The 20,072-nt window shown below is 35.9% G+C and overlaps 3 protein-coding genes across 3 annotated transcripts; all 3 read right to left on the reverse strand.

Moving 5' to 3' along the window:
- Window positions 1-690: 690 nt before the first annotated feature.
- Window positions 691-3,109, reverse strand: LOC137748917 (probable phospholipase A2 homolog 1). Its single transcript, XM_068489109.1, has 4 exons — window positions 2,940-3,109; window positions 2,820-2,859; window positions 2,576-2,695; window positions 691-1,717 (listed from the first exon to the last, which is right to left on the reverse strand). Exons 1-4 carry the CDS (start codon window positions 3,054-3,056, stop codon window positions 1,539-1,541), a joined length of 456 nt encoding a protein of 151 aa, XP_068345210.1. The 5' UTR covers window positions 3,057-3,109; the 3' UTR covers window positions 691-1,538.
- Window positions 3,110-3,683: 574 nt separating this feature from the next.
- On the reverse strand, window positions 3,684-5,942 carry LOC137747508 (uncharacterized). Its single transcript, XM_068487632.1, has 3 exons — window positions 5,805-5,942; window positions 5,120-5,318; window positions 3,684-4,100 (listed from the first exon to the last, which is right to left on the reverse strand). Exons 2-3 carry the CDS (start codon window positions 5,299-5,301, stop codon window positions 3,914-3,916), a joined length of 369 nt encoding a protein of 122 aa, XP_068343733.1. The 5' UTR covers window positions 5,302-5,318; window positions 5,805-5,942; the 3' UTR covers window positions 3,684-3,913.
- A 6,059-nt stretch (window positions 5,943-12,001) lies between these two features.
- Window positions 12,002-13,738, reverse strand: LOC137748741 (1-aminocyclopropane-1-carboxylate synthase 7-like). The gene is made up of 3 exons (XM_068488920.1): window positions 13,559-13,738; window positions 13,058-13,359; window positions 12,002-12,924 (listed from the first exon to the last, which is right to left on the reverse strand). The coding sequence occupies exons 1-3, from the start codon at window positions 13,736-13,738 to the stop codon at window positions 12,063-12,065; spliced, it is 1,344 nt and encodes a 447-aa protein (XP_068345021.1). The 3' UTR covers window positions 12,002-12,062.
- Between the last annotated feature and the right edge of the window lie 6,334 nt (window positions 13,739-20,072).

The following is a 20,072-nucleotide window of genomic DNA, read 5'->3' on the forward strand; positions in this document are numbered from 1 at the left end:
TCCTGACACATTAACTTGAATTTGTCCTTAGGTTACAAAGTCTTAAATGCAAATGGTTCGCTTTTCCATTAATTTGTAAAATATAGTTAAAAGATTCTGAAACTTTATCAATCTTTTTGATATGCACAAGAAGGAAGCTTCCAACCTATTTAATTAATTAATTATATGATGAAATTGGAGTATAACTGGTCCAGCAGAATTAGGCTCATCTCAACTTCTGAAGGTAGCTGACCTACCAACTGCACGTAGCCTAACTCCTAACCTACAAATTCTGAATTTTGTTACTTGTCATGGCATTGGTGTCATTCACAATAGTCAATAGTCTCATATGAGTCGTTTTTTGTTGTTTTGTCACTTGTTCGCACCTGTTACAGTCTCTCACACATAAGCTCATGAGTCACTTGCATAATAAAGCAAATGCGAGAGAAGCATATGGTGTAGGAAAGTTTTCTCCACTCAACTCCCTCATATGAGTTGAGATATAAGTCAAGCATCAGGAGACTAGCATACAATCGGGAATATATTTCATATATGTTACTTCATGTGGTTCTTTTCCATTACTTGTTGCGTGATGAGAAGAAATATATAAAAAACGAGATATCTCCGGGACAGCCAAGAATCCGCCGACAAACGTCACTTTGACTTTTCAAAGAATAGAGCCAACTTGTGAGCAAGAATTCACCAAGTGGGATGGACAAGTTAGAATGCTAGCTAGATATTTCATACAATATTACAAGCCATCTAACTGCAGAATGTGCCCGATTTAAATAATAATCCCAGCAAAAGTTGTTGCTTGTGTGCTTTCAGGTGGGCACCAACTTTCTTCTGTACAATATATACAACAGCAGGCACATCATTAATCCAACCTTCTCATGGGATTTTACATTCGTCATAATCTCAGTCCGTGCGGAAAAACTTACCTGCAGCATGTTGAATGCAACATTGTCTCGGTCTCTCTTCTCATGTGCCAATCACAAGAAGTTCGTGACACTTCAAGAAATATTGGTAGTCATATGAGCATTGCTGGTGGAAATCTTTCTAGGATGATCTTCCTCAGCCTCACTATCATCTGAGTTAAAGTAAGCAAACAAGGAGCTTGAGTTCGTCTTCATTTCAGAGGCCTGGAGACCAAGCTTCCACTTAGTTCCGCTTCCAAGATAAACCTAAATACCGACCAAGATAACATTGTTCTGGACATAACCACAAAATTATCACACAAAAAAAAAAAATTCAGAGCGAATCCAACTCGCTTTCTATACATTATAAACAACCTAAGAAAAAGAATTTTTCGGGGTAACCAATTCTTGAATTCATGTCAATAACCACAGAGTTGTAGAATAAGAATCAATTGTAAAAACGAATGTATTAGAGTCAGTAACGCAATACATAATCAGGTAGATGTAGATCCGAGGATCCATTTACTCGATCATAGTTAGTTCATTTCTGTCAAATGAGTTTCACTCCCACTTTTCGGGTGTTGGAGATAAATTGTAAGTAGGGTATTCTACTCCTGGGCAATGTCTCTCTTCGTCGGCAAATCACAGTTCAAGCTTTGAGTTACCAAACTGGCTCAGTAAGATAGCCAAATCCATACCCTGTACCATAGTAGGCACAGCGGTATCATAAGGACACTGCTTAGAAAATCCAACCTTCCCAGATTTATGTACTTTCTTTATGCAGCGCTTGAACTTCTCATGGCATTTAATGTCAGTCATACCTATAAAACAACATATTACTAGAATCAGAGAACTTTCATCTACAATCATCCATATACAGACCAGCAACAAAATGGTAAGAACACAAGACTGTAAGTGCACAGTTCACGACGAACTGCCCAAGCATTGTAGTGTCTACTGTATAACCTATTCAACTTACATTTGCCCAAGTTGTCTTCCGTTTGTTAATTATAGGTTTGGTAGTTATAAATTGGGTATTGCTGGTTGCACCAGACAACCAACATGTCAACCCACCAACAGTGCCCTCAAGTATAAAGTACCTTCTCACGGGGAAATATCCCCGCTCTCACTATCTCATTAATCAAGAGGATATATCCTTCTTCAGTGTAAGTTATTCTCCCGAGGGATAGGAGCTCACGGGGATATATCATATATTCCCACTCTCCTTATCTTATAGCGGAGCGGGCCTAGAATTTAACCAAGTAAAAGTTGGTTTTTGTTCATGATTTTGTATTCTTCGGCAAAATAAAACCAGAACTCTTTCAACAGAACAAGACCACAAGTTTCTAAAAAGGATCCGAAACTAGTGAAAATTGGACAGGGAATTTTTCGAATGACTGGACCAAAAAGTTTTGATTTATATAATCCCAATTCATCACTAGGTTCTAATAATCGAAAGATTGATTCTTTTTGCCATCAAAAGGCCACCCACATTTGACATTTTGTTTCCCATTCATCCAAAAATCAAGTTTCTAAAGCTTATCAAATCAGTGAAGTGTCTGAAACAACCACATAACTGCAGCAAAGCGAAAAGCTCCGACACTCGAATCATTAAAAAAAAAATGGTACTTTATACTTCCAAAATTCGAACAAAACAAAAATTGAAGTAAAATTGTTACCTTTTTTGCCAACACAATCGTCATGAATCTTGCAGCAAGCATCAAGATCATCGCAGGGCTGCTCTCCCGGGCAGCCGGTCCACCCTACCCCGCAGTACTTCCCGTATCGAATCCCAACCGCTAAATTTACAAACATCAACACGAAATAAAACAAATAATTAAAATCAAATATAAATTTTAAATTAATAACGAAACAAAGTTGAGTTTCGAGAAATTAAAGAGAAAGTATAGTGATTGAGCTTACAATTACAGTTCTCCGCCACGCAGATCCGGCTGCAAGTCACCTGAAAGTTCCAGAAGCCTCATTTTACAAACAATTGACTAAAATTTTTCTTCCAAATTTGTGGGAAGAGATGATATTTACCTCGGAATCATTGTTGGAACAGTGGGCGACGACGGCGAAGGAGAAGATAACGACGGAAAATGCGGCGGCGAACCTTGTCATGCGACGGAGGCCGGCGTCTCGCGACATTGACGACATTGTTGTCGCTCGCGTTTTAGCTTTTGCGCTCAACGATATTACCAGAAATTGAAGCCCTCGAAGCGTTTCCGCGTAATATAGTTTTGTCGGTTTCTCATTCGCGGGAATGACGTCGTCTGATTTTACCGAAATACCCTTCGCTAGTCGCTGCCGTTTTAATTATTAATTTTGTTTTAGAATAAAAATAAATTTTCTAATAAGAGAACTTTCCTCGATTGTATTCAATTTTGTTTTGGGAGATAATTTATGAATATGTATTCATAAAATAAATTATAAGAAACTAAAATGTTATTAGTATTTCGAAATAGTCATTATGGTCTTTTCATTTTTTGTAACAAAAACTACATCGAACGGTGAACTAAACCATACAATAGACCATCAATAATCTCGTATCGAACCAATTAAAACTTATAGTACTACATAGGATAGGATAGCCAAACGTGAAAATTAGGAGCCGAAAATGTAAGGCAAAAGTAAATTGGTCGGTTTCCGACTAACTTTCCGTTCAAACAATTGGAGCTCGACGCCCCCGTTTTCTTGATCAAGCCTGGACAAGGGTGAGCTACTCCTCAAGAAATTTGGATACAATGCTCCATTGATGGATAGAAAGGGTGAATCCAATCAGAATTGTGAAGTATTATCATCATTCATGATTAACCGAACAATATCACATTCAAGTTACTTTCAAATACATTTGATTATTATGACTGTCAAACTTGCCCGCCGATTTCTCAGCTTCAAAAATTCGTCTAGGAAAACAAAAAATTGCAAGTACAGTGCCCGCGGTTCAGATCAACCCCAAATGACGAGAGAGGCTTACCCGTGCAATCCCTAGAAACATTTTACCATGGCTGCTCTTAGACGTAGTAGCCAGTGAAAGTAAATCCCCTTCCCACGATCTCACCTGCACAAAACCATGCAAAGCACTCTAGCCCAAACAAAGCAGCAATTCCAGCATCTTCAACCTTCACCTCCTTCCTGTTCTTCCACAAATGCTTGACGTAATCAACTTCCTTCCAGAATGATTCAGTACGACCAGGAATACTGTACGGTGTGGAAATGAGTCAGATATAGTAATACAACTAAGACGTCGTTGCAACGAAAAAGAAAGAAAAAAGATGCGGTATTAGATGCATTCTGAATGATGGTTTCACAGTTGCAGAAATATAGCCAAGCCCTTTGAAAATCACAATAAAAAAGATTGTAATTCAAGCACGTATCCAAATTATTCAGACTATTGTAATACGTTCTAGTGCCATGTCCTGGAAGCAAATTGATGACTGAACACCCTGTGCTAGATTATATGCAACACGAGCAATATAGACCTCACTCAGTTTCTAAAGCAATTGAACACTTCTAAAAACTTATTAGCACAAAGGAATAGGAGCGAAGACAATGCGCTTTTCTAAGCTTTTTCACAGAGCACATTTATTATGGAAAAAAATAGAAAATTAAATGGAGGCCCAATCTACATACTTCCCCTTCAATTAAAACATCTGCATCAACATCAAATTCAAGCTTTGGAGCTTTAAAAAGTTGCTTGCTTTTCTTTCGTCTCAAAAGAAAAGCTACTTAGAGAAGATAAATGGAACAATTAAAACATCTGCATCAACATCAAATTCAAGCTTTGGAGCTTTAAAAAGTTGCTTGCTTTTCTTTCGTCTCAAAAGAAACGCTACTTAGAGAAGATAAATGGAAGAAATCTAATAGGCAAACATGTATTAAGATGTAAATAAAACATTTTCTTCATGCAGTTATATATTTTGATCCTAATGCTGGCAAGAGTGGCTCAGAAATCATCTACCCTATGATACATTTTAGTGACCACGGTCAGGCTTTTTAGGAGGTAAAAAATGTGCTGAAACTTTCAAAATAAGGCTGTGAGATAATGGAACATATTGTCTACAAGGATGCAGCAAAGTACTAGCAGAATTAAATCAAGAAGAGCATTCATTCAACATATATGAGACTTCTTTAATGGTCTTCAATCTACAACTCGTAGCAGACACAGCCAAGTAATAACTAAATTCAGTCCGTAAACAGAAAAGGTTTGGAAATATAACCTAGCAAGTCGAGTGTAAAGCAATTGCTTGGACAACTCGTTGCACTTCTCCACGGTTGGTGGGTGTTGAATGTACTGCTTGTTCTCCTCTAACAACTGCTTGTAGTAGGTACTTCCATACTTGGACACCAATTGTGTTGCTTGACTAGCCTTAGATTGCAACTGACGCAACTTCGATGCCATTGATGCCCAAATCAATCCTGAGTTCACAATACAACCAATTACATTACACAATGATCATAAATTAGCCCCAAAACTAAGTAAACCAACTATAACTTAACAAAAATAAGTAATCTCACCACCAAAAATAAAAATTTCATCATTTTGCAAGGACAATAAACCCATTGCCTTTTTTCGACATTAGCATTAATCATAAGTTCTATCGGCCTCAAAAATGAAATTTGACAATTGGTTATTGAGCTAAAACCCTAACCATCCAGATTCAAACAAAATTAAATCAGCAGTAAACTTCAAACGCTCAAAAAAATCAAATATTTTCATCTGGGTATAAAACCCCACCTAAAACACACAGATGTTCATGCTCCAATTACAAAATCAGAACGAAACACCAAAAGGGTCAGTACTAAAATCGCAAGATCTAAACAAACAAAAAAAGCTGAATAGCCATAAGAAAAATCAACAGATGGTGAATTGAAGAACGGAGAGAAAATCTGAAGGGGGTTTACCTTCGCGTTCGTGCTCCTGGATTCGAATGCAAATCCAAAGAGAGAGAGGGGAGAGTTAGACTGTCGAGTCCTTCGCTTCTCTTTGTGCTGCGGAGCGGTATGCGTGCTTATGGTCGAGAGGGCAAGCGTTTGAGACCAGAGGTTTTATCATTTGGGCTTTTTGCTTTCCATTGAGGGTGTTACAGTAATTCTAGGGAAAAAATGTGGGCTTTCGTTTTGCCATCTCAGCTAGCATAGACTGAATCATTTTATCCATCTTGATGGGCCCATTTTAGAATGTCCAAGGCCCATTTTCTCAAGAAAAAAAATATCGCCTTTTGCCAACTTTCTAACTTTTTAAGGTGGTGTACCACATCATGAGTTTGCCAAGGAGAAAATCAATGACAACGATGTTTGCCAATGTCGATGCCCATGCCAATGCAAAGTTTCAATGTCAATAACAATGTGAAGCTTCAATACCAATGACAATATAAACTGACAAATAGATTGCTGATGTTGAATTGAAGATGACACATATCGACATTTCTCTTAAACCAAGAACAAGTACCCAATGTGTGTCCAAGCCAAGCATCACGTTAGTTTCATGACAAACAATCCTCCTAGATCAAGCATTCGCGGCTAGTGCTTTTTGCCTACTTTTCCGACACTTGTCAAACTTATGGTGGTATACCACATCATAAGTTTGCCAAAGAGAAAATCAATGATGATGATGTTTGCTGTCGATGCCCATGCCAATGCAAAGTTTCAAAGTCAATACCAATGTAAACATCCAATACCAATGACAATGCAAACTTACAAATTGACTGCTAATGTGAGCTATAAACAAACAAACAAGCTGACGTGAATTGAAGATTGCGCATATCAACATTCATCCTAGACCAAGCATAAGTAGACAATGTAGGTCCAAGCCAAGCATCACCTCTAGTGTCATGATCGACAATCATCCTAGACCAAGCATTCGCGGCTAATGTTTGCCCAACCAATCTTTTACAACAACAGCTTGAGAACTCCAGTAAGACACTATCAAGAAACCAAGAATTTCTTCTGTAAAAGAACACTAGCAAAAAGAAGTTGAACCAATTAACCCAAGAAAAAAAAACAAAATTGACACATGAAAACAAGAACAAGGAAAAAAAATAGAAACAGAAACCCAAGTAGAAAATGAACCTACGACAAACTCTTACGAAAATCTACGGTTTAGAACTCGAGAAACTAAACCAAGGATAAAACATAAGAGGCGAAGAAGCGAGAAACAAACCGATACTAAACAAGAGCAGATTGAACTAGATGGATCCAACTCCGTTTGATACCATGCATGTTAACAAATGAAAGGACAAAAAACCCCTAATACAAAGAGTACCCTAACATAATTGTAATGATCTGAGATATAATTATAAGTGTACTAAAAAAAGCCCCTAATACAAAGAGTACCCTAAAAAAAACCCTAAATCAGAGAGTACCCTAACAAATAAATACTTAGCAATCATAATAATCTTTTAAGACGGCTACCTAATTGTAAGTATTCTGAGATCAATTGGCTATTCAGCTGCAGGTATATATATTGTTCAATAAAAAGAGTTGTATATCCATAGACGAGTGAATTCCTTTACTTTCTGTGCACATGATCAAGGGAGTGACCATATTAACCCGTGAAAGGAAAGATTCACAGAGGTATTTCAGCCTTTTCTGACCACCATTATGTGCGTCAGAAATCGAACTCATGATTTGTCGTGTGAAATACGAACTGAAATTTGTCTGGCAAACGTTTTAATTTTTTTGTTAATTCTTGACTTAAATATTAACTAAAAATAAACGTACTCAAGCATCACATGATAGGAAGTTAACAACATTGTACACCATACGTATATTACATGCTAAAAGACATAGTAATCACGTACACCATTATATCATGTACGTAAGTATACATTTACATGCTAATAAAAAGATTTAAACCTGGCCGGCTCAACCCTAATGGCCAAATGCCCCTATTGTATGAGAAAGGTTGGCATGAAGTTTTTTCATGGAAATATAATTCTTGCTTCTTGCAGTACCTTAAAGTAAAAAAAAGTTAGAATATATAAGGTTTTATATCAAAGGTTGGCATTCAAGGGATATGTAAGAGCAATTTTCTGATATTGCACCTTATGGTTTTGTAATTGTATCAATTTTCTCACGTTGTACCTTAGGATTTTGTAATTGTATCAATTTAATGAGTTCTTTTAGTCAATTTGGTACAAATGTGTCTTACAAATCAACCCAATTATGGGTTTCATGCTCATATCGTCAATTTTATGAAGGTTCAAATAATCGTTAGACAAAAACCATAAATTGATATAGTTTTAAAACTTTCGTGTCTAACGTGAAAAAGTTAGAACCTTGTGACCTGCTAATTTGAAAATAACCCCAAACCTAGCTAAAGGGTGTAAAATGTAGTTAGACCTATTTTTTATTTTTTATTTTTTAAATATAGCTCTCACTAATCTAATACTTGAAACATTATGAATTAGCTTGATTAAGGGAGTGATTGATCCAATCCCGAATTAGCTTGATTAAGGGAGTGATTGATCCAATCCCGAATTAGCTTGATTAAGGGAGTGATTGATCCAATCCCATTCTTATTCATATTTTCCCCTCTTTCGCTAACTTCTGGGTTCCATAGACTTCTCTCATTTCAAGTAACATATATATCATCAAATTTACGATTTTCTTGATTTCAAGTAAGTACGTAACAAGTCATGAAATCATAATAATAGACATAATCTTGGATATACGCATTAAATAAATATAAAAATGAATCCTAAAAAGAGAATATCCATAATTATTTTCAGTAGCTAGTTGATACACCAACATCTTATAATTATGCCAACCTTCTAGATATACCCTAGCTTTTTTTTGGCAACTAGATGTATGCCCTAGCTAGGTATCTATTTCTTCATTTCAGGCTCGTATTTCATATTGTACGTTCTAGATTTAATTTCTACCGCTGATAAATCACACGATGATTATCAGAGAAGGCTGAACTGACTTAGTGAATTTTCCCAGCCCCAAAAGGGTGGTTCCTTCCTCTAGTTTTTTTTCTTATATACTATTGCGTTTTTTGAACGAAATATATACCATCACGATTGAATAATTTGATTGTGATCATTTGTGGACCATTGCTCGATATGGCAATTGGCAGTGCGACTATCACGGCACTGACAGCTTTGCACTTTACAGCATTCGTCAATCGATAGTCTACTTTCAATATATATAAATTAGAAGAACTCAGATGAGACATGATGAAACTTGTTCAACGTTCATGGCAGAAAGACTTTAATCAAATGTAGTAGTTGGCTAAATTGGTTATTATATGGATCTCCATGCTTACTTGGCGGCTGATGATTGCCATCGTGAGCCACATGGGGATGATCTGGCGGACTGTGATTGGTGAGTCAACAAGCAACTCTGCTACGGAGGAGAAATCCCAACCATTATATTCACACTAAACCCTAGAAATGAATAGATCAAATTAAATGATAAAAAACAAATATTGATGCTAGATCAAATGAGAACAAAGCCGGCCATGAGAATTTAGGGGTTCTAGGTGAGCTTTCAAAGTAAAGCCCTAGAGTTCTTTGACCCTCGTCCTTTGTACAATGATATGCATAAAAAAAAATTCACTAAATACAAAAAAAATCTATTTCATCATCAAATATCATTAAAATTTAATATCAAAAGAAGAAAGATCGATATACAAACATTACTTAAATATTACGTACAATTCTTGTGTTTTTAGATGAAAATGTACTAATTAAGTTTACATAATCTAATTTTTCAACCAATTTTTTTCAATTCCTATGATTTTATTTTTTTGATATTTTAATTGAATTTGAATTGTAAATATATATAGGAAGCCTTTAAGGGAAGGGATCCCTATTTTTTTTTATAACAATGGGGATTAATTGTGGAGTCCACACCAAATCAAATTTTAACAATCCAAACTATCTATTTTTCAAGTTGCACCTCATAGATCATCCTTGCAAAGTATTAGCCAAATCAGAAATGTTTAAGACATCTAATTGAGTTCAAAGAAATTAACAAATACTTTGTTATATAAGAAACAATGAAATTTTATCTTGGTAATTAAATAGGCAAATGATTTCAGATTGAATTGAATTTTTGTAAGGATGATCTATGAAACGAGACTTACAAAATAGACATTCGGATCGTTGAAGTTCGATGTGGAGTGGGCCCCACACCTAATCTCCATTTTTTTCAAAAAATGAGGATCCCTTTGCATAAAAGGGTGTGTGTGTGTGTGTGTGTGTGTGTGTGTGTGTATTTAGGAGCCCTAGGCGAGCACCTATTTTGGCCACTCTCAAAGCCGGCCTTGATGAAAAACATAGTTGAATTGGTGAGGATGTTTTGTAGAGAGAAACCCTAACCACATTGAATCATCCTTAATAGAGTAGGAAAAATTAATGTGACATTAACATGAAATAGTCGGCATGATATTGAGTTTCTCACAGAAAGACGACAATTCTATATTATTAAGAGGAGAAAAAAAAAAATACAAAAGACTTATCGTGGAGTGTCGTTGTTCCCATGTATATGAAATGACATTATCATTATGGTCGACAGATATAAAATGATGTTTTGGAATTTGACTTTCCTGAAATTCAACCAATTAACAATTCACGTACACTTTCATACATATATGTTTAATTTATGGTTAGCCCTGAAATGAAAGACCAATTCGTAGATATATAATATCTCAATGGAAGACAGTGTGATGAAAAATGCTTGAAAGCTGATCATGAAAGAGATTGAATCTTTACTTAATATGCACAAATGGCTACTGTATTAAAGTCAAATGATATGGCATAATAAATATTAACTTAATTTATCATATGATAATGCATGAGTCTTTATTTTTTGTCAATATGTAATGATGTGTCTAGTTCTTGACCAACTAATTAGTCCCACACACACATATATATGTGGATTTAGTCAAATTTGTTAGACTGTACTCTGAAGAAATTGGGGTTTCACCATAAAACTAATTGACGATATGAGAAATAGTCTAACCTCTTATAAGTTATTGCATGATTTGGTCCTCACCGATGTCGGACTTTGTCCTCACATTCTCACACTTTCTGCACTCGAGTGCAAATCTTCCTCTTCATAATTTAGACTAATCTAATGTAAATTATTGTTTTATTTTTTAAATAATAATAAATAAATAAACTATAATTACACTACATAATTCTCTTGAAGTTATCCTTGTGCTTGATGTGCATCATTTCTGGATCTCCCATTGATTTTCACATATATGATAATATTTCATGGCTTCAATCAAATTATCAAATTACGGAGATTACGAATAGGTCATTTTATATGAGATCCTCTCTGGATTTCTGTGTCTGGGATCGGCAGACTTAGAGATATGGACCACTTATTTTAAACTCTACGGCCCCCATTAGCTCATTATACTAGCCCACCTTACACAAATCAAAGATCTACATGTCTCTCTCCCTCCCTTGAACGACCTTGAATCTCTGAATCCGCGGGCTCCGAATTTCGAGATCCGAAGACTATCTCGATTCATTACTATTATGCTATTGTGTGTGTGTGTGTGTGTTGGTCTGCTCAAATGTGTAGCAAATGGTATCATGTGGTGGACCAGCCATTTGGTGAAGCATGGTGCGCAATGCTTATAAATATTAAGAAAATCATATCTTAATTAATTAACAACTACATCTTGTTTGTTAAAATGATAAACCCTAGCTACTACATCTTAATCACGTACGCGCGCAAGGTAGTGTACGAGCAGGATATGACATTATTAATAGAACCCGGATCTTTTTCATGATAATCGGAAAGCAACTTAATTAAGCGGAGTTTGTCATTGTCATGTGTTGCTTGCTGCTTTGATTAAAGGTAATTTGGTCTCTAATCTCTTTAGTTGTTAATATTCTCGACCCCACATTACTGTATTTTAAAAAAATCGTACTTTTTAGAAAATAGAATGCACTTTTAGTGTAATTGAATGTATGAATAATTAAAAACTGAAAATTTATTACTTTTACAACTTGATTTTCTGTGAAACTTGCTTTTCCAAGCAAGAAAACAAGGATGTTATTCATCCAATATGATCTACACTATGTGTATGTAATGAGACAAAATTCCAGTCCCTGATGCTAGATTTTGTACTCTTTAGATTCAAAATGGGAGAACCATTCAAAAACCTAAAAGGAACATTAAAGAGAGAAAACTAGATTAATTCCTGCTTCTCTTTCTTTGTTCCATAAAATTATGTATTCGCTTAAGAGCAACTTCAAGTGTCTGCTCACTCATGTTTGCAAAACAAACCCTAAACCAGCCTGGTTCAGAGCAGTGGCATGAAGAACCAGGAGATATATTTAGCTTCACTTCATACAGCATAGAGTCCCAAAGAGCCAATTCACCTTCTCTTGTTGGTTTCTCCAAAAGTGGACTTAAATTCATCCAGCAAAACAACCCGGCATTGCCTGTCAAACACTCAATCCCCGATTTCTTCAAACCCTCGATTATCATGTCGTATCTCTTCCTCAGTCTCTCTCTATTTGTCTTTATGTAATTTTCAGTGAATTCCTTCTCAGACAACATGGAAGCCAAGAGATGTTGTGTCTGAGAAGATATCAGGGTGAAGCTAGACATCCTTCTTGCTGTTGTCACAACCTTGTCGTTGTAAGAGTACACGGTGCCAATACGAAAACCCGGAAGGCCTAGGTCTTTAGAGAGGCTATAAACTATGTGGACTCTTTCTGCATCCTTGTACTGCCTGTCTTCAAGAATCTCTGCAATGCTTATGAACTCGGTGGATGAGAAGGCAGAGCCCGAGTAAATTTCATCAGATACAAGATGGATGTTTTCCCGGGTGACAAAATCAAGAATCTCTTCAAGGACTGCCCTTTGGACTGTTGCACCTAAAGGGTTGGAAGGATTTGTGATGAGTACACCTCTCACTCTCATGTTCTTGGCTTCCGCCTCTTTGTATGCAGCATCCAAAGCTTGAGGAGTGATTTGGAAATTGTTTGAGCTGCCACAGTGGATTGGCACAATATTCACACCAGTCCTCCACCTCAAATCTCTATCAAATCTGTAAAACAAAATTTGAGTTGGCATAATTAGTTTTTTGACACTTTGACAAAATAATGCCAGACTGTCTGACTAGGGAACATTTTCGTAACTCTGAATGGCATTAAGTTTGAGTAGTGGAGGAGTATTCTTACCCTGGATAGTATGGGGTTGGAACAAGCAAAGCATCACCAGGATCAGCTATAATGAAAGTTAATAGCTCATTGGCTGCAGTTGCTCCTGCAGTTAGGACTATTCTATCAGGGTCAAATTTGGCTCTTCCTCCTCTTATTTGTTCCATGAAACTTGCCATTGCCTTTCTGAAAGACAAAAGACCATGGTAATCTTGAAACAAGGCATTTTCTCTAAAGCCAGACACTCCTTTTGATGCCTTTGCTCCCCAGTTGGAGGCTTCTGAATGCTCTTCCAAGTATTTTTCCAACACATCGAATGAAACCTGTTCAATAAAAAAATATATATATTAGGTCACAATTCTTAAATAAAAAACATATTAGTATTTTCTTCTTCTCGGTTTTGTTGAGCACTACACCCTATCAATAAAATTCTCTCTTACCACCAAGGTTTTTTTAAAATAAAATATATATATATAAAAAAAAAAAGCAATCTTCTTCTTCTGGATTTTGTTGAGCACTTACTTGATTCTCAGCCAGTCCCATCTGTATGACTCCTGATGGGTTGCTTGATTCATCGTAAGGGTTTTCGTCATATGCTTTCCAGCCTGCAAAGTATGGAGAGTCTTCTCCATGAGTATCAGAAACAGCTATTTTTGATAGCTCAACGGAAGGCTGCTGCTGCTGCTCAATCTCTATACCCATGGATGCTAGCTCTGTACCGGGATTAATTTTCGGGCTTATCTTGATTTTCTAGGACAAGGATTTTCTTTTGAGGAAGCTGAAATGACTAAGGGAATTAGTGAGAAAAGAGAAGAGAGAGCTGAATGAAACCATCTCAAAAGGCCTCTTATATATAGGAAGAGAAGGGTTGAGAGCTTTGAGATACAAAAAGGGCCCCCCCTTCTATTTATATATATACAATGTTTGGTCAGTCCGTAATTTGACCAAGCTTTCTTGATCTCAATGATCCTAAATCATACAGATCGAATATGCTAATTAATATGGTAGTTGTCTTCATAATTTGCTTTAGAATAAAGGTGGCTGTTAAAACGTTGTTATTAACATTCTAAAACAGTTACTAAGCAATATCTTCATTTGAAATTACTGTCTTTTAAAACGTTAATAACAATTTGTTACATATATAAATTTCAAATGAATGTCCATACTTCTAATCAATCAAACTGTTTGTTCCAAATGGAATGGTTTTGTAGTTAAATTATTGAGCAATATTATACTTACCACATATTTGTACCTCATTTTAATGTCATATATGACTTTTAATGATTAAAATCAAACTTACCACTGCTAGTGGCCTTTTCTACAGTGGTGAAAATGTATTGTGCCCTTATATGACTGTGTGGTTTGAATCCCGTCGTTAGCCAATCTAAAAAAAAATTAAACTTTCCACATATTTGTACTACATTTTAATACCATACAAATATTTAAAGAAAATCCAATGAGAGAGAGAGAGAGAGAGAGAGAAAAAACAATCAATTGAAAGAGATAAAACCATCATCCAAATATTACAATGACATAAAATCACTAAATGACATTTTTACACATCAGTTATCACATTATGGGACATTTAAATGTGGTATGGCTAACATTTACTCATTCAATTAACATCGTAGCTAGTGTTAGGAGTATTAAGATTCTATGGCTATGGAATTGACATGTGTCAATAGATTAAGAAGTTAGTTAGGTTTGTTGTGATTGTAGCTTAGAGTGCAAGCTACTAAAGCTATTATATATAGCTTGTAATAAACAGTTGTAACTAATAAGAAAGATCAATACATTTCCAAAGATTCCTTCCCTCTCTAAACCATCTAAATCTTCTTCTATCTCTGCATAACAGTTCTTACCAAATCCTTCAATGGTTACATGGTATCATCACCGGAACAAGCATAAAAGCTTGACGATTCTTCGATCTTGGTTTCATTTGCTTCCGCTACATCTCAAGTTTCCTTTGTAATACTGTGATTCTTTCTGGTAAATTTGGGTGTTTTGTCTTCACCCATTCTTTTGATTTTGCGTTCTACAAAGTGTACACACCAAGTGTTTGTGGTTTGTTCTCTGTCAAGATCACTTCAAGATTTCGTCACAATCTGCAACAATGGTGACAACTTCTCAATTACATATTCTCCAATCTCCAATCACTTCATTGATTTCATCTGTTTCCAACTCAGTAAACATGAAATTGGATGATACGAATTATTCGGCCTAGCATTTCCAGATGTAGTTACTCCTTGAAGGTCATAGCATCATTGGGTTTGTTGACGGCTCAACACCCTGTCCTACCCAGTTTAGTCAAGAATCTTTTGATAACTCTGCATTCTTATCTGGTAATTCCTCCACAAGGGTACCATCAGATGAATACAAGATTTGGAATATGCATGATAAAGCATTAATGCAGTTAATCACTACAACGTTGTCTCCTGATGCAATTTCATGTGCAATTGGCAGTACCAGTTCCAAAGAATTATGGACTGGGCTTAAAGAACAGTTCTCTACAGTCACAAGAACAAGCATCTTTCAACTTAAATCTGAGCTTCAAACTATAAAGAAGGGTAATGATTCCATCACACTATATTTGCAAAAAATTAAAAAAGCAAGAGATTTCTTGACTGCTGCTGGTGTATTCTTTAAAGATGATGATATTGTGATTCTTACACTAAATGGTTTGCCTGCTGAATTTAATATAATAAGATCCGTGATTAGGGGTCATGAAATTGTGATATCATTGAAAGATCTTCGATCTCAACTACTTGCTGAAGAAACTTTGCTTGAAAATGTATCTACATCACCTGTGTTATCTGCACTCATGGCACAAAAGAATGGTTTTACTTCCAAGAATCGATCTTTTTCCAACTTTGGTGGCAACCATGTTAGTCCCAACTATAATGCATACAAGTATTTCAACAACAACAACAACAAATGCAGAAATTGGTTCAATTCCACCTTCAATTCGAAGTTTGGCAACTACAAGAATTTTCATTTAAGTCCTGCTCCTGGAATTCTTGGTACATCACCACCAAGATCACAAAACTATGGCTTTCAGGCCCAAACTTGCCAAATTTGTGGGAAAAACAATCATCTGGCCTCTACTTGTTGATTCAGGAATACAAATTCATCACAGGGATGTCAAATTTGTGGCAAGAACAACCATCTTGCTGATATTTGCAGATATAGAAATAAAGTTGTTTCTTCAGGTTGTCAAATATGTGGGAATCCCTATCACATTGTAGAAACATGTTTTCAGAAGACTCCTACTTCTCCAATGAATGCCATGCATGTTGCCACACCTAATGGTCATTACTCTTAATTCTTAGTGTCATCTGCACCATCACAGCAACAGGTTTGGCTTACTGATTCAGGTGCCAATAATCACATGACTTCAGAATTGAGTAATTTCTCATTGGCAACCCTATATCCGTCAAATGAGACAATTCGGACAGCTAATCATGATTGTTTAGCTATCTCTCACATCGGTTCAACTTTCCTCACAACTCCAATGAAGCTTATTAAGCTTAATTCTATTCTTTATGTCCTAAAATTATCTCAAAACCTATTGTCTGTGCATAGGATCTATTTGGATAATAACTGTTGGTTGATTTTCGATGCATTTTCATTTTGGATTCAGGACAAAGCCACAAGGAGGATACTCTACAAAGGGCTGTGTAACAATGGATTATACCCCATCACCTTACCAAGTTCTCGTGCAATCAATAAAGGGCAACCTGCAACTTTTCTTGGAAAACAAGTTACAATCAGTATTTGGCATAAGAGACTGGGTCATCCTTCTAATTCAATAGTCTCTTAAGTTTTAAGAACTTCAAATGTCTCATGTGTTGCTGATAGTATACCTTCACTGTGTCAAACATGTTTAGGGGGTAAATTTAGTAAACTGCCATTTTCTCCTTCAGTTGCAAAGTGTGTAAAACCTTTTGATATTGTACATAGTAATGTGTAGGGCCCTGCTCCTTGTGTGTTTTTCGAAGGATTCAAATACCATGTGACCTTCATTGATCATTGTACCAAGTATTGTTGGATTTTTCCAATATGCAATAAAAGTGATGTTTCTGCAACATTTGTTTTCTTTTACAATTTCATTTTAAACCAGTTTCATACATACATAAAAACTCTCCAAAGTGATGGTAATGGTGAATATATAAGTAAAGCATTTCAAAAGTTTTTTTTTTTTTTTTTTTTTTTTTTATGATAAATGAGTGAGCCATCAAATGTCATGTCCTCATACACTAGAACAGAATGGGATAGCAGAGAGAAAACACATACATATTATTGAAACATCCATCACTTTGTTACATTCTGCTTCATTACCATCCTTGTTTTGGTTTTTTGCTTGTCATACCTCAGTATACTTAATCAACAGAGTGTCATCTCCTATATTAGATAATAAATCACCATTTGAATTGCTGCATAATTCAATACCTAAGATCCAACATTTGAAAGTATTTGGTTGTTCTTGTTACCCTTGGTTAAGACCATACAATAGCACCAAATTAGAACCTAGAAAAACATAGTGTGTCTTTTTGGGGTATGCATCCAAGTATAAAGGTATATCTTCTATGATCTATCTAGAAAGAAAATTTATATCTCTAGACATGTGATATTTGATGAGATAGAGTTTTCTTACCCATCTTTGGTTCCCAAACATCATTATGTCACTACTACACCATTACCATCACTCATTCAAACACCAATTCCAATGCCATATCACATTAATGTCCTTGTTTTGCCAGAATCACAAAATCACTCCACATTGTGTTCCTCACTAGGTCCCACATAATTAGGTTCAGCTCATATACCTAGTTCCATGCCAAATACTTTCATCAATCAAGCTTCAGAAGACTCCACTACAATTCTAGTTACAGTTTCAAGTTCCAATTCATAAGATTCAAGTTCTAGTCAATCCATTACTGCACCAAAAACACAACCTTTGTCTCTTACACTCTCTGGGGGTACCTAAATTTCAACCTGAACAACTGCAAGTGGTTCTATCTATTCCTCCAATCAATCTTCACCCTATGCAAACAAGGTCAAAGAGTGGCATCTCAAAGAAAATTGCTCTACTTGCTGTTGTACATGAAAATGAAGGAGTTGATTTGAGTTAAGTTGAACCTGCAACATATAAGTCTGCATTAAAATCCTCAATATGGCATGAGGCTATGAAAGATGAGATTTCATCTTTACACAACCAAGGTACATGGTCATTGGTTCCTCTACCACATCACAAGAACTTAGTAGGCTGTAAATGGGTATTTAAGATCAAGAAGAATGCTGATGGTTCAATTGGGAGATATAAAGTAAGACTTGTGGCTAAAGGGTTTAATCAAGAAAAAGGTATTGACTATGGAGAGACTTTTAGCCCAGTTGTTAAACCTACAACAATGAGATTAGTTCTAGCCTTATCTGCACACTTTGGTTGGACATTAAGATAATTGAATATGAAAAATGCCTTTCTACATGGCATCTTCCAAGAAGATGTGTAAATGGCACAACTGCATTTGTTGATACCAAACATAGAGACTATGTTTGCAAATTAATTACATAAATCCTTATATGGATTGAAACAAGCACCAAGGGTCTAGAATGAGAGATTAACTAGTTTTCTACCATCTTTGGGGTTCAAATCCACATATGCAGATTCATCATTGTTTGTGAAAGTTGTTGGCAGTTATGTGGTAATCTTGCTATTATATGTTGATGACATCATTATAACAGGAATTGCAACACAAGCAATCATTGAGGTTATTCAGTCTCTCACTCAGGAATTTGATATAAAAGATATAAAAGACTTGGGACCACTTCGCTACTTTTTGGGGATCTAAATTATGCAGAAGAAGAATGGTTTATTCCTATCTCAAGACAAGTATGTCACATATTTGTTAACTAAGTCTGAAATGTTGCTGTCTAAACCATGTGCTACTTCATGCTTGCCCTACAATAGATTGCTCAAAGATGATGGAAAACCTTATAATAACCCTGCACTATATAGAAGTTTGGTTAGTGCCCTCCAATACTTAACATTCACTAAGCTTGACATTGCTTTTGCAGTGCATCAGGTATGTCAATTTATGCAAAACCCTATGGAGTCACATTTCATGGCTGTTAAAAGAATTCTCAGATACTTAAGAGCTACTCAAGGTTGTGGTATTCATTATGTCAAGGGCTCACTGGATGTCACTGCATATAGTGATGCAGATTGGGCAGGGAACCCTAATGATACAAGATCAACCACTGGAATGGTTATGTTTCTGGGGTCTAATCTCATTTCATGGTCATCTAAGAAACAAAACATTGTTTCTCGATCATTAACTGTAGCTGAATATTGTGTTTGTCAACTATAGCAGCTGAAATCAATTAGATCAAACAACTGTTGGTTTTTCTGCATGTTCCATTTTTTTATAAACCACTCCTTTTTTTGTGACAACTTATTTGCAATAGCCTTTACTTGCAATCCAATTCAGCATCAACGCACTAAGCACATTGAGATTGATGTGCATTTTGTTCAAGAGAGGGTAGCAAAACAGCAACTGCAGGTGCATTTCGTGTCTTTGAATGAACAGTTTGCTGATATACTTACAAAAAGACTCTCTGCACCACTATTTCAGACACATTGTGCCAATCTTGGGCTCAATTTCTCTGCTTTTGAGCTTGAGGGGGGATGTTAGGAGTATTAATTAGATCCTATGGCCATGTAATTGACATGTGTCAAGAGATTAAAAAGTTAGTTAAGTTTGTTGTGATTGTAGCTTAGAGTGCAAGCTACTATAGCTATTATATATAGCTTGTAATAAACAGTTGTAACTAATAAGAAATATCAATACATTTCCAAAGATTCCTTCTCTCTCTAAACCCTCTCAATCTTCTTCTCCTCTCTCTGCATAACAGTTCTTACCAAATCCTTCAATGGTTTACAGCTAGGTTATAAAATGACTGCTTAATAAAAATAAAATTGTTCATTTATGTGGCATCTGTACATCACTTGTTACATTATGTGGTATTAAAATGTGAT

This window comes from Pyrus communis, chromosome 10, assembly GCF_963583255.1.
Source record: "Pyrus communis chromosome 10, drPyrComm1.1, whole genome shotgun sequence".
Taxonomy (NCBI): domain Eukaryota; kingdom Viridiplantae; phylum Streptophyta; class Magnoliopsida; order Rosales; family Rosaceae; genus Pyrus; species Pyrus communis.

Excerpts from the sequence above, each read along its gene's own strand:
- LOC137747508 (XM_068487632.1), bottom strand. The coding sequence starts at position 5,301 with ATGGCATCGAAGTTGCGTCAGTTGCAATCTAAGGCTAGTCAAGCAACA. Across the intron at positions 4,101-5,119 it reads CTTTACACTCGACTTGCTAG|TATTCCTGGTCGTACTGAAT; the intron begins GTTATATTTCCA and ends CACACCGTACAG.
- LOC137748741 (XM_068488920.1), bottom strand. The coding sequence starts at position 13,738 with ATGGGTATAGAGATTGAGCAGCAGCAGCAGCCTTCCGTTGAGCTATCA. Across the intron at positions 13,360-13,558 it reads TGGGACTGGCTGAGAATCAA|GTTTCATTCGATGTGTTGGA; the intron begins GTAAGTGCTCAA and ends TTTATTGAACAG. Across the intron at positions 12,925-13,057 it reads CCAACCCCATACTATCCAGG|ATTTGATAGAGATTTGAGGT; the intron begins GTAAGAATACTC and ends TTTGTTTTACAG.
- LOC137748917 (XM_068489109.1), bottom strand. The coding sequence starts at position 3,056 with ATGTCGTCAATGTCGCGAGACGCCGGCCTCCGTCGCATGACAAGGTTC. Across the intron at positions 2,860-2,939 it reads GTTCCAACAATGATTCCGAG|GTGACTTGCAGCCGGATCTG; the intron begins GTAAATATCATC and ends TGGAACTTTCAG. Across the intron at positions 2,696-2,819 it reads CGTGGCGGAGAACTGTAATT|CGGTTGGGATTCGATACGGG; the intron begins GTAAGCTCAATC and ends TTGTAAATTTAG.